The sequence below is a fragment of the Nuphar pumila genome, chromosome 7 (genome assembly GCF_984573655.1).
Source record: "Nuphar pumila chromosome 7, dmNupPumi1.hap1.1, whole genome shotgun sequence".
Classification (NCBI taxonomy): Eukaryota; Viridiplantae; Streptophyta; class Magnoliopsida; order Nymphaeales; family Nymphaeaceae; genus Nuphar; species Nuphar pumila.
In genome coordinates this window covers 8,965,001-8,980,143 of record NC_143255.1, presented here as the reverse complement: position 1 = coordinate 8,980,143, position 15,143 = coordinate 8,965,001, and the positions used below count along the sequence as shown (strand labels likewise).

General features: G+C 37.0%; 1 protein-coding gene across 1 annotated transcript in view; it reads right to left on the bottom strand.

Annotated features, from left to right (window-relative positions):
* Positions 1–1,193: 1,193 nt before the first annotated feature.
* LOC149831059 (uncharacterized) overlaps positions 1,194–15,143 on the bottom strand; it is an 18,063-nt gene continuing 4,113 nt past the window's right edge. The window contains exons 2-8 of the mRNA XM_090013640.1: positions 13,936–15,055; positions 11,113–11,397; positions 9,275–10,761; positions 7,728–8,309; positions 5,643–6,765; positions 2,207–2,494; positions 1,194–1,893 (exon numbers count right to left, since the gene is read on the bottom strand). Of these exons, the coding sequence (XP_089869766.1) occupies positions 1,501–1,893; positions 2,207–2,494; positions 5,643–6,765; positions 7,728–8,309; positions 9,275–10,761; positions 11,113–11,397; positions 13,936–15,055 (5,278 nt within the window). The 3' untranslated portion in view covers positions 1,194–1,500. The remainder of the gene's footprint in view (positions 1,894–2,206; positions 2,495–5,642; positions 6,766–7,727; positions 8,310–9,274; positions 10,762–11,112; positions 11,398–13,935; positions 15,056–15,143) is intronic.

The following is a 15,143-nucleotide window of genomic DNA, read 5'->3' as shown; positions in this document are numbered from 1 at the left end:
TTTTGCTAGATCACCTCAACTTATTCATTGTTTATCCTTCATAATTTAAAAGGAAAGCACAAGGAATCCTTTGCTTGTCTTTCTTTGACTTGGCATTGTTCAATCATAGATTTTTAATCTTTCTTCAATTCCATGATTCCCATGTTGAACGCAACACCATATGACTGTTCAAGCACCAGCCAAACCTCACGAGTCAATAAATAGCGATTAATTTAACCCAACATTGGTTTAGTGAGAGTGGTTTCAATCCAACTCAAAGCCAGTTGATCCATACCACAAATTCTTGTTTTGGAGATGAGCCTTGCCCTCCAATGAACTGAGTTAGTTTTTTTGATGATCCATCTCCATATTTGATCAAATCCTAACCAAACATTGGAAGACTCATATGAGGTAATTCATTCTATTCAACTTTAACAGTTCACTAATTCTTTGGCCCTTTTGCAAGTCCTCACTGTGTCTATGAAGGTAGATATGCCACGCCGATCCAGTTCTTTGTAGAGCTGGCCCATGAAGCAATTGGGGGTGTCCTTCCCATTGATGGGAGGTACAATTGCTCTACCATCCATTTATTGCTGAGTGGAAGCACAACTAGAAAGCCTCTCACGATGCTTTGGTTGAAAAATGGCGTCCATAAATGTGATAGTTGCTTGCTGCCACGTAACATGTTCTGTCCAACCTGTAAAACCTCATATACAGGTTGGTAGGAGCTGTCAGTGCACGTCTCCTTGTGGTGGGACGTTGCAAGTTCAAACCCCAGTTTGCCTTAAAAAAAAAAAAACATGTACCTGACTGTTTAACACGCACACATGCTGGGTCACATCAAGAAACTACCAATTTTCCCATGAAAATAATGCGGGCATAGCTAAGAAACCTTTACTCAAAAGTACGAATCCACAAATCAAATTTTTGAAACTTCTCAAAAGGGTATGGACAATTCAGTTTCATCAAAGTTCCAACACAACCACCGTTCAAGTTGAAAAACAGGCAGTAACTCCCAGTCACACACTGTGGTCTCCCCTGGGGCATGGCCCTAAACCAAGTTAGAATCAGGGTCAGTCAATCGGCGATCAGGTGTCTTTTTGGTACAAAAGAGGGAACCATTCCCAATGAACAAGAGCACAATACTTGGCATAAGTGGCCAGCCCAACAACCCCTATAAGGAAAGCAGGCACAGAAAAAACAAAAAAAATCCAACACAAAACATGAATCTTTTGAAGCTGCACAGAAGTAGCATACTTATAAATCATTCAAACAGACAAATAGTCCAAGGTCTTCAGATGAGCATAACTCAGAAGGATAGAAGGTGTCGCTGCCCAGTGAGGGCTCTGACTATTATAAAATCCTATTTACATCATCACCAGTAAATTAAAAGGGTCCATGGTCCAGGCAAAAGGATCGACTAGATGTTCAAAACGAAGACAACTGCATTGCAAAAGTCTACTTGCACCATGAATCAGTTGATGGCTAACTACCATCTCTGGGGGTCCAAAAGTTTCTCATTCAAATTCTCATTGAAATCATTAGGTTCTTTAAGCCACCTAATGAATCAGGAATTCTTCTTAGGTCAGAGCATCCCTCAAGGTCAAGTTGTTCTAGGGATTTCAAGTCCCCTAGCCGTTCTGGCAAAACAGAAATTCTTATGCAATTTTTAAGGACGAGGACTTGAAGCAAGCTCAGCTCACACAGACTGTTTGGCAATTCTTTTAGTTTCTCACAATCATCCATACTCAAGAAAACCAGCTTCTTAAGACGCCCGATTGTTTCATCAATTTCTTTCAGTGAGGAACATTTGTCCAGCACCAGCTTTTCCAGGCACTGGAGATGAGTGAAATCAGGAGTGCGGACGAGTCTTACACAGTAAGAGAGATCGAGGACCTTTAGCCTTGGAAGCACCTGCAGATCATTATTATTATTATTAACAAAAACATTATATGCATCAGAAAAATATGAGAAACTGGGAGTAAAAGAAAAGGTGACCTAGTTCAATGTTCATCACTAGGATGAACACATGCATGACTCAAATTCCCATGACCAAATGGCCATCACTCATTCTTGGTACCTTAATCAAAGGCATAAAACTCGTTGGCTCCGCCTAAAATAGAAATTTGAATCATGGGGTGCTTGCTGCTTTTCCATATTTTATTTTGCATACTGAAGATGGAAATGCATGAGTGTTTTTATTCTTACTATTTTTGTGACTACTAACCATGTTACCCATTGCGATTTCTCGAAATTCACTATGACTTAGGTCGAGGACAACGAGTCCCTTCAGGCAATGGTTACGAAACCGAACTGTATCCGAGCGACCACAATACAATGTCAGATATTTTAGATTCCTTGGGAGGTGTATGGACCCATCATCTTCATTCCCATAGTAGCCTATGTCAAGAATCTTGAGCCTGCTCATTGCTTCAGATGCCTCCTTGCTCAAATGCTTATGTCCGTTGCCCATATTCCGAAAAGTCATGCCTTGGATGAGACGGAGCTCGGATGGCTGCACAAATAAGGAAACAGACCGAATCAAGTAAACAAGAATGCGAGAACATGCATGCACCAACTCATCCACAAACTTGACTGACTCGATTTTCTGACCTTCACCGAATCTCTGCAATCAAACTAGAGGGGGATGGCCTCATTGAATTGGAATGAATACGCTGAACTGAACCTATTCAAATAGAAATCAGTTGTAACAGAGACTCTTCTTAGGGATCTTATGTTTTCAATTCATTTCTTTCTCGTGCATTTGTTAGGAAACGACCTATCCATGGATCAAAGAAACAAGTACGAAAAAAGCAAAAGGCAAGGATTTTACGTGGTGGTTCGGCAAAAACTATCAACGTCCACGACTTAGCCTTCTTCTTTCATTGATTGAGATACACAATAAAGGGGAGGATGTTTCCTTAAATAAGAGGAGTCTACGCATTTTACTTACTATTGTTGCTGGATATATAACAAGGAGTCAAAGGTAAAATTACTGTAAAAAATTTACAAAAGAAAACCCACAACCAAATAATGTCCCTTTTATAGACCTAAGAACCCTAACTCTAAAACTCAAATTCTTTAAGGATTCTAAGGCATACTACCTCTATTGAAACTAAAATCTTATTGAGACTCACCTACCTTAAAGACTCTTTGTACTCTCATACCTCAACCAAAACTCTAAGACTTAGACATTGATCGTATCTTGGACTTATCTCGATCCTCAAACCCATGTGTTTTATATCAAGACCTTAGTGTAACAGAATTGCTGGTCCCTACTAGTTACAATGATGACTCAAGCCGTCACCATTACCTTTTTAACAACCGCAGCCATGGCCGTCTCCACAGGGGCGTAGCTAGGATTCATGTGAGGGGGGGGGCAAACAGGGGTGTAGGAAAAAGAAATATATTTGTGCGATAGTCAGGGGTTCAGGGGCAGCGGCCCCAAAAAATTTTGTTTTGAGATAAAATAAAAAATGGCTACAATTATTAATAAAAATCTATTTCATATGGACAAATCAAACTATTTGCTGCAGTCAGGGCTGGGCTAGGACTGGACTGGGCTACAAAAATGGATAAAAATCTATTTCATATGGAATCAGGGCTGGGCTAGGACTGGGCTTTTAAAAAAAAAACAAAAAAAATTAACTGTTTCGGGAGGCAGGACTGGGCTACCCCCCCCTAGCTACGCCCTTGCGTCTCCAATGACTGCCACTGGCGTATGAATATCTGGCAATAACATTTTGCGTCATAAACCATTTACATCTTACAATCCAGCCGTAGACAAGTGCTATCCAGATCATATGTATCCGTTGACTTCACATAGAGATATGAAAAAATAAGTTATTCAATATTTGGAAGAATTTGGAACAACATCAACCCACTAGAAAACTTAATGTACCCTCTTAATGCTTATTTTGAGCTATCCAGTTCATATGTATCCGTTGACTTCACATAGAGATATGAAAAAATAAATTATTCAATATTTATTCCTATCAAATAAACTATGTGATGCATCTATCAGGTCTGATTGGCACTATTAGTTGCTAGTAGGTGGTCTTATTATTGTTTTATATATATATGGATTTTGAAAACCTCCCCTTGAAAAAATGTTGCAAATACATGGTTTCAAACCTATTTTTGACTAAGCAAACTAATGGTTAGATCTACCAAAAGTGTTTTCTATTATATTGCATGTACAAACGACTATAGCAGTTGTGTCTGCGTTCGTGCATATGCTCGCAGAGTAAAGGAAACTTATATTGAATGGGGGTATTGGATTTTTACCAAAATGGATGGATTTTGCAAAGCCATGTTGGGTTTTTACCGTTTTAATTATGCTCTTGTGTTTTCAATTATGCTCTTGTGTTTCAATTATGCTCTCGTCACCAACTAGCCCTACTTGTACTAATTCTTCCTAACCTCTTTGTTTTTCCTTCATATATATATATATATATATATATATATATATATATATATATATATATATATATATATATATATATATATATATATATATATTAGCTTGTGGACCAGTTAAGCCTAGTTTAGTACTTGGGCCTTACGGATAGGCAATGAGTCAGGCATATGCGCTGGGCATGGCCCCTTGTCCAGACCTATTAAAGATGCATATAAGATGTTGCATTATTCCAAACTAAAAATGCGTATTCTTAGTCCCCGTTTGGATAACATCAGGCAAAACTAGTTTCTTAGAAACTAAGATTGATTTCAAATAGGTCGGCAAAATATAGATTTGTAAAAACGTGGAGATTTTCTTGGCACGTGGAGATTTTATAAAAACTTTGTTTACATGAGACATTCTTATAAAATATAGATTTTGTCAAAAATTATTATACATAAGTAAAAAACTACCACCAAAAGTTTATAATAGATACTTATGGGTGGCTGAGATGATATCTTAATGTGAATAAGATATTGATTGGATATGAGTACAAGGATGCAAAAGTAGCCCAATATCGATGAGGAAAAAGAGTCCTTGCCTTTTCCAACTCTAGCTAAAAATGAACTCTCTTTGCTTGGCAACATACTTGAAATTTGAAATGGTTGGACCATTCATGTGGGCTAATAAATCGGATTGCTCACATGGAGTTTTCCCACGTCAGCAATACTTTTTGGAACATTTTTTTTCACTAATTTGTTTGTTGTTGACGAGGTTTTATCATTTGAAGTTATGTTAATATTGAGATATTTTTGCCATAATTTCACAAAATATTAAGATTATGAGAGATTTTGAAAGCCTCACGATATTAACGGGATTTTAAGGCTTTGGAAATAAGTCTACAAAATATTGCGCCACTTTCAAAATCTTGGCATTATTTGTTACTATCTGTATGTATATAGACAAGTGCGCTATGATGGCTAGAAGTAGTCCATTATCTAGATTCCATTGTTTTACTGTAAATTTACCAATCTTAATTTAGGCCAAGTTTATGAACTTTTGACCAAGAAACAATGTTGTCTAATTTATTAGCTAGCTCAATATTCACTCAACCTGTGCCTATGAAATCAATCTTGTGTTAGTGACCAACTTTGTAATATTATGAAAAATAAAAGATATATAGAATACGCCATAATCATTCTTATGCCAATATTCAAAGTTCTAATACTATAAAAATAAAGATAGAAATTAGTTTAGATCATACCTCTGCTTTCTCCAACACCTTTTCTATGTCATCGGCATCCCATAGCCTGCTGTAATTTTGAGGTCTGAAATTGCCTTCTTTTCGAACTATAGTCCTTCCCATATCTCGAATTTGGTCACGCATTCTAAAAGTATTATCATCATCAATACTAATAAGAGACTTGTGTTCGAGAACTTTGAGTGACACGCTTGGGAAATAACCGCAATCCTCCCACATGTAAACTGGAAATTGTTTCCTCTTTCCAACAAAAAAACATGCTATGTCTAAAAATATGCACTTCTCCTCTTGTTTTAGTGACTCATAACTTATTTTTAACCTTCCATGAATATCTTCAGGTTGAACTCGTTTCAGTTTTGTCAACTTTTCCCGCCATTCTTTTTCATCTCTTATATCATAAAAGTGCCACCCAAGTACTTGAAGAGCTAGTGGTAGGCCCCCTGTTACTTTCACAACTTCGTTAGAAAGATCTTTAAACTCTGCCTTTGTTTCGTCATTCCAAAATGCATGGTGACTGAATAGCTGAAGTGAATGCTCATCGTCCAGTTCTTTAACGGCATAAATTTGGTTTTCCTTCAGTCCATGCTTTAGGAGTACGCCTTTGTCCCTTGTTGTAACAATAATCTTACTTCCCGCACCAAACCATTCCTTTTGCTTCAAATATTTTCGGTGGGCTATAAAAGCATCAAGTTGCTCCTTGTCATCCACGTCATCAAGAATTAGGAGAACTTTCTTACGACTCATTCTATCCTTGATCAAGCTAATTCCTTGTTTAACATCATGGATATCAATTTTTTCTTTTAAAATGTCAGAAATTAGCTTAGCTTGTAGTTTGGGAAGTCCCTTATGACGCTTGGCATTTTGACGAATATCTTGGATGAAGCAACAACTACCATCATATTTAGTAGATAGCTTATTATAGATGGCCTCCGCAATTGTCGTCTTTCCGATGCCACCTTGCCCACAAATTCCAATAAGAGAAACAACATTTGTTTCCCTGTTCAACATCTCCAACACTTCATTTAATTGAGAATTGATACCAATTAAAGGATCTATGTGAAAATTGTCCGTTCTTAATAAATTAGATACCGCCTTGCCTATACGTGTGATCACTTCTGCCTCATCCCTGCACATTGATGACAACAACAAATAAGTAATAATTCCAAAGCTTGAAGAACATTATCCAACTTATATATATATATATATATATATATATATATATATATATATATATATATATATATATATATATATATATAGAGAGAGAGAGAGAGGGTAAATATTGGCTACTAACGAAGGTAAGGAACTAATGAGTAAAAAACACTTTCTTCTTTTCTTAAAAGAATTCTAATTTTTGTAGATCAAATTGTTCAAAAGTCAACGGCCCACATTGTGCCAAAGCTTCAGAAACTCAAAAGAGCTATTAAAGGCATAGAGCGATTGCGCTGGAAATCATAGGTTTAAGCTTTATTGACTCAGTTTGAGTATATAGATGTGTTCAACACAGTTTCTATGAGAAAGATCAAAACTTAGATCATATTATTTCGATTTAAAAATAAGACTTTTGAGTTGTGAACTTTAGTATTGACTTTTTTGAGCCTTTAAAAAACCTACTTACATGTCACAATTTTAGAACTACAAAAATCATGCTTTACATCAGAAAAATACAATTCAAGGCTTAATCCTTTCTAAACAAACCATATTGAATACAACTACGTAATTTGGTTGAGTTGATACATCTCCCACCTATGATTTTTAGCCCGTTAGTTCATTACCTTTATAGTGGTGGGGGGATATATGGTTGCTCTTGTTCGGCTTGTCTCATTCAGGGACAAACTGAGCTTGATTGCAGGCAGCTATACACAAGCATGAACCGAGTTATGAGCTTATTCGACTGTCAGACGAGTTGAGCCTGAACAGGCTCTTCATTCGACACATTTACTAGCCCTAATTGGGTACATTGTGGCAAAGGGATGGTCTTGGCCAAGAATCTATACCCAACCACCCTAATAAGCTTATTCCCTTTCTCATGAGAGAATCGCACACACAAACAAAGAGAGAGATAGAGATAGAGAGGTTGTTACTGACCAATTTGTATCAAGGAGACAGTACCCAGAAAACTGTGCAGCTCTTCTCAGGGCGTTTCTCCACTCATTAACATCCAATTCTTTATTGTTCTCGTGCTTTTGAAAAGCGGCTTCAAATGATCCCCTTTGATGTTGGACATCAGAAGGAGAAACATCAAAGAACACAGGAATGATTGTCCTCTTTCTTTTAGCCGCATCGGCAATCTCCACCATCTTGGCTATCTCCATTAAACACCACTTGGAGTCTGCATAGTTTTTGGAGAAGATGGGCACAAAAATCTTTGATTCCTCGATGTACTTCAACAGTTCATCGATTCTTTGGCCCTTTGGCAAGTCCTCTTGGCCCATTTTTGATCGCTTGATGTACTCGAATAGTACACTGAGTTTGATGGCTTTTATGCCACGCTGAACCAGTTCTTTGCAGAGGTGGCTCGTGAAGCCCTTGAGGGTGTCCTTCCGTCTAAAACTTAAAAACACATCAAACTCAAACCAACCCAGATTTGATGGCATCATTGATTGAGAATCGATCCCAATTAGAAGACGTATGTGAGGTGGGAGCTTGCTTAATAAATTAGATACCGCCCTGCAAATTGATGACAACAACAAATAAGTAATTCCAAAGATTGAAGGACATTATCCAACTGATATATATTAGCTACTAATGAAGGTAAGGAACTATTCAGTAGAAATCACTCTTTTTCTTCTTAAAAGAATTCTAATTTTTGTAGATCAATCTTTTCAAAAGTCAACGGTCAACAATGCATTGTACCAAAGTTTCTTAACTCAAAAGAGCTATTAAAGGCATAGAGCGATTGTGTTGGAAATCATAGGTTTAAGCTTTATTCACTCAATTTGAGTATATAGATGTGTTCAACACAGTTTATCTGCAAAGGATAAAAAATTAGATCATATTATTTCAATCTAAAGATAAGACTTTTGAGTTGTGAACTTTAGTATTGACTTTTTTGAGCCTTTAAAAAACCTACTTACATGTCACAATTCAATTATTTAAAACTCATTTAATGGTCCATAATGTGGGCCAAAATTTAAGAACTCAAAAAATCATGCTTTACATCAGAAAAATACAATTCAAAGCTTAATCCTTTCTAAACAAACCATATTGAACACATATACGTAATTAGGTTGAGTTGATACATCTCTCACCTATTATTTTTAGACCGTTAGTTCATTACCTTTACATGTATACTGTGTGAGGTGGGGGGATATATTAAATTCCTTAAACGCTTCAGGTTTGAGATGTCTGATATTTTACTCAAAGCAGTACAATCTGAGAGATCGATGGTAACAAGAGATGAGTAAAGCGGAGGAAGAGACTCGAGCCTCGAGAGGCCACGCAAGGTAAGATGTTCTAATACGGAAAAGGCACCAATAAAATTCAGATGGAGTTCCTCAAAGGCTCTTGAAGATGGCTCAGGAAGGAAATCAACGTCTAGCACCATAAAAATTTTCAAACATCCAATGGAATCTAGAAATTGTTCGAGCGAATTGCAAACCACTAGGTATAGATGAGTTAGGCTCGTTAAGTACCTAATGGAAGTGCAGCCCTTCAGGTTGAGCTCTTCCAAAGACTCCAATCTACCGATGGAATCAGGAATTTCTTCCAGAAAGGAACAATCTTCTAGAGAGAAGATACCAAGCTTCTTCAAGTCCCCTATGGAATCAGGTATCCCTTTCATTGAAGTGCAGCCCTTCAGGTTGAGCTCTTCCAAACACTCCAACCCACCGATGGAATCGGGAATTCTTTTCAGAGAGCGGCAATCTTCTAGAGAGAAAATTCGAAGCTTCTTCAAGTCCCCTATGGAATCAGGTATCCATTTCATTGAAGTGCAGCACATCAGGTAGAGCTTTTCCAAAGACTCCAACCTTCCAATGGAATCAGGTATTCGTGCTATTGAAGTGCAGCAGATAAGAGAGAGTTCTTTCAAAGACTCCAACCTTTCAATGGAATTGGGAATTCCTTCAAGTGACTCACAATCATTTAGATATAAAATACGAAGCTTCTTCAAGTCCCCTAACGAATCAGGTATCCCTTTCATTGAAGTGCAGCCCATCAGGTAGAGCTCTTCCAAAGACTCCAACCGACCGATGGAATTGGGGATTATTTTCAGAGAGCGACAATCTTTTAGAGAGAAAATACGAAGCTTCTTCAAGTCCCCTAACGAATCAGGTATCCCTTTCATTGAAGTGCAGCCCGTCAGGTAGAGCTTTTCCAAAGACTCCAACCCACCAATGGAATTGGGAATTTCTTCTAGAGAGGAACAATATTCTAGAGAGAAAATACGAAGCTTCTTCAAGTGCCCTATTGAATTAGGTATCCCTTTCATTGAAGTGCAGCCCTTCAGGTTGAGCTTTTCCAAAGACACTAACCGACCTATGGTGTCGGGTACTTTTTGAAGTGATTTACAACCATTAAGGATGAGTCTCTCTAAAGATTCCAACATTCCTATAGAGTTTGGTACTTGCTTCAATGATTCACAGCCTTTTAGAGACAACACAGAAAGGTTCTTTAAGTCTCCTAATGAATCGGGTAGCAGCCTTAACGAACAATATTCATCAAGTTTCAGCACCCGTAAAGACGTGAATTTTCCGATGAAGATTGGTAACTGTTCCAATGAACTGCGGCACTCTAGAAGCAATTGAGGCAGGTTCCTTAAGCCTTCTAATGAATCAGGTATTCTTCTTAGGCCAGAGCATCCCTTAAGGTCAAGACATTTTAGGGATTTCAAGTCCCCTAGCCGTTCTGGCAGAAGAGAAATTCTTCTGCAATATTTAAGGACGAGGACTTGAAGCGACTTCAGCTCACACAGACTGTTTGGCAGTCCTTTTAGTTTCTTACATTTCTCCATACTCAAGAAAACCAGCTTCTTAAGACGCCCGATTGATTCATCAATTTCTTCCAGTGACAAACATTCATCCAGCACCAACCTTTCCAGGCACTGGAGATGAGTGAAATCAGGAGTGCGGACGAGTTCTTCACAGCCAGTGAGATCGAGGACCTTTAGCCTTGGAAGCACCTGCAGATCAATATTATTATTATTATTATTATTATTATTATTATTTATATTAACAAAAACATTATATGCATAAAAAACATATGAGAAACTGGGAGTAAAAGAAAAGGCGACCTTGGTCAATGTTGTTCTATCCCTAGGATGAACACATACATGCATGTGACTCAAATTCCCATGACCAAATGGCCATCACTCATTCTTGGTACCTTAATCAAAAGGCACAAAACGCGTTGGCTCCGCCTAAAATAGGCATTTGAATCATGGGATGCTTGCCGCTTTTCCATATTTGATTTTGCACACTGAATATGGAAATGCATCAGTGTTTTTATTCTTACTATTTTTGTGACTACTAACCATGTTACCCATGTCTTCAATGCGACCACCACGTAGGTCGAGGACAACGAGTCCCTTAAGGCGATCTTCACAAAACGAAACCCTATCCGAACCACCATAATAATTCAAGCTCAGATATTTTAGATTCCTTGGGAGGTGTATGGGCCCATCATCTTCAGACCCATACTTGATGTTATCAAGGATCTTGAGATTGGTCATTGCTTCAGATGCATGCTTGCTCAAATGCTTATGTCCGTTGCCCATATTCCGAAAAGTGATGCCTTGGATGAGAGGGAGCTTGGATCCCTGCACAAATAAGAAAGGAAACAGACTGAATCAGGTTACCAAGAATCCGAGAACGTGCATGTTTGGACTCATCAAGCAGACTTGAGGATCGCATGCACCAACTCATCCACAAAGTTGTCTGACTCAAATTTCTGAACTTCAACCGATTCAAATAGAAACAATGTTGAAAGGGAGACTCTTCTTAAGGGTCTTATGTTTTCAATTCATTTCTTTGTCATGCTAACATATTTGAAGAAACAAGCAAGAAAAAATCTAAAATACAAAGCAAATGACGTCCCTTTTATAGACCGAAGAATCCTTTCTCTTAAAACTTAAATTATTTAAGGATTCTAAGCCATACTTCTGATCTTGAAACTAAAATGTTATTGACACTCACCTACCTTAAAGACTCATTGTACCCTCATACTTAAACCAAAACTCTAAGACTTAGACATTGATCCTATCTTCGACTTATCTTGATTCTCTAGAAAGTTCCAACCCATGTGTTTTATATCAAGACCTTATTGAAACAGACATAGTGACAAAAGTCTTTCTTATTGAAACAGACATAGTGACAAAAGTCTTTATCGGCAAAATGTCGTTTTTAAAAAAGTTGCAAGAAATTGAAAATTTTTCATAAATCTCACATTTTTTTGGCAAAATCTTGACAATAAAAAAATAAATTAAAAGTATACAAAATATTTTCATAAGGAAATATTAATAAAAAAATATTTAAAAATAAAAATATGCATTTTTTACAATAAATAGTCATTTAAAACGTAAATATCATGTTTAAATTGCTGTATTTTTATGCGTTTTTCATAAATCTTGTGATATTTTAAATATCTAGCCAGAAATTGCACCGTCACCATTACTTTTTTTAACAACTGCAGTCATGGCCGCCTCGAATGACTGCCACAGGCGTATGAACATTAATTGGTAGGGTAGAAAAGTCGGGCCCTTTTAAGTCTCTCTCCCATCTGTTGTTTTACCTTCAGAATTCAAATGTAGAGGTGTTTTCGACAAATCTGACCATATAGATGTAATCCCCACCGTTGAAAACGATTTCTGAGTATAATTTTGAAAAACATCATTCAAACATGATTCCTATCAAATACACACTGTGGATGCATCTATCAAGTCTGATCGAGAAGATGCAACCTGCACTTGTACTTTCTACTAGGTGCTCTGCTCTGCTCTTATCATTGTTTTATATATACATGCATTTTGAAAACCTCTCATGATTACATGTTGCAAATACGTGGTTTCAAAATGGATGGGGGTATTGAATTTTTGGCCGCAGAGTATAGGAAACTTATATTGAATGGGGGTTTTGGATTTTTTGCCAAAAATGAATGGATTTTGAAAAGCTGTGTTGGGTTTTATGTTGTTTACTTGTGTTCCTATTGTGGTGGGGTCACCCCTCGTCACCAACTACCCCTACTTGTACTAATTCTTTTTAACCTCTTTGTTTTTTCTTTCAAAAAAATATATATATTAGCTTGTGGACCATTTAAGACTAGTTTAGTACCCTTGGGCCTTACGGGTAGGCAATGAGTCAAGGCATATGGGCTGGGGCCGGGCCCCTTGTCAAGACCTATTAAAGATGCATATAAGATGTTGCATCTATTCCAAACTAAAAATGCGTATTCTTAGTCCCCGTTTGGATAACATGAGGCAAAACTAAGTTTCTTAGAAACCAAGATTGATTTCAAATAGGTCAAAATACAGATTTGTAAAAACGTGGAGATTTTCTTGACACGTGGAGATTTGTAAAAATATAGATTTTGTCAAAATTTATTATACATAAGTAAAAACTACCAGCAAAAGTTTATAATAGATACTTATATATCTCAATGTGAATAAGATATTGATTGGATATGAGTAAAAGGATCCAAAAAGTAGCCCAATATCGATGAGGAAAAAGAGTCCTTGCCTTTTTCCCACTCTAGCTAAAAATGAACTCGATCTCTTTGCTTGGCAACATACTTGAAATTTGAAATGGCTGGACCATTCATGTGGGCTAATAAATCTGCTTGCTCACATGGAGTTTCCCACGTCAGCAATACTTTTTCGAACATTTTTTTCCACTAATTTGTTTGTTGTTGACGAGGTTTTATCATTTTAAGTTATGTTAATATCGCAATGTTTTTTGCCATGATTTCACAAAATATTAAGATTATGAGAGATTTTGAAAGCCTCACGATATTAACGGGATTTTTACGCCAAAGAAATAAGTCTAAAAAATATTGCGCAATTTTCAAAATATTGCCATTATTTGTTACTATCTGTATATATATAGACAAGTGCTCTAAGATGGCTAGAAGTAATCCGTTATTTAGATTCCATTGTTTGACTGTGAATTTACCAATGACAATCTAGGCCAAGTTTCTGAACTTTTGACCAAGAAACAATGTTGTCTAATTTATCGTGTTGGTGACCAGCTTTTTAATATTATGAAAGATAAAAGATATATAGAATACGCCATAATCATTCTTATGCCAATATTCAAAGTTCTAATACTATGAAAATAAAGATAGAAATCAGTTTAGATCATACCTCAGCTTCCTCCAACACCGTTTCTATGTCATCCGCATCCCATAGCCTGCTGTAATTTTGAGGTTTCCATTTGCCTTTTTTCCGAACTATAGTCCTTCCCATATCTCGAATTTGGTCATGCATTCTAAAAGTATCATCAGCATCAATACTAATGAGAGACTTGTGTTCGAGAGCTTTGAGTGACACGATTGGGAAATAACGGCAATCCTCCCACATGTAAACTGGATATTGTTTCTTCTTTCCAATAAATAAACATGCTATGTCTAAAAATATGCGCTTCTCCCATTTTTCTAGTGATTCATAACTTATTTTTAACTTTTCAAGAATATCTTTATGTTGAACTAGTTTCAGTTTTGTCAACAATTCCTGCCATTGGTTTTTATCACTTATACCATAAAAGAGTGACCCAAGTACTTTAAGAGCTAGTGGTAGCCCCCCCGTTATTTTCACAACTTCCTTAGATAGTTCTTCAAACTCTGCCTGTTGTTGGTCAATCTTAAATGCATGGAGACTGAATAGCTCAAGTGAATACCCACTGTTCAGTTCTTTAAGGGCATAAATTTCTTCTTCCTCCAGTCCATGCTTTACAAGTACGTTTTTATCCCTTGTTGTAACAATAATCTTACTTCCCGCACCAAACCATTCCTCTTGTTTTGAAGGATTTCGTTTGGCTATAAATGCATCAAGTTGCTCCGTGTCATACACATCATCAAGAATTAGGAGAACTTTCTTACACCTCATTCTATCCTTGATCAAGCTAATTCCTTGTTGAACATCATGGATGTCAATTTTTTCTTTTGAAATGTCAGAAATTAGCTTTTTTTGTAGTTCGGGAAGTCCCTTATGAGGCTTGGCATTTTCGCGAACATCTGTGATGAAGCAACCACCGTCATATTTAGTAAATAGCTTATTATAGATGGCCCTCGCAATTGTAGTCTTTCCGATGCCACCTTGCCCACAAATTCCAACAACACAAACAACATTTGTTTCCCCGCCCAACATCGCCAACACTTCATTTAATTGAGAATCGTTCCCAATTAGAAGATCTATGTGAAGTGGGACCTTGCTTAATAAATTAGATACTTCCTTGCATATATCTGTGATCAGTTTTGTCTCGTCCCTGCAAATTGACGACAACAACAAATAAGTAATTCCAATCCAACCTCTCTCTCTCTCTCTCTCTCTCTCTCTATATATATATATATATA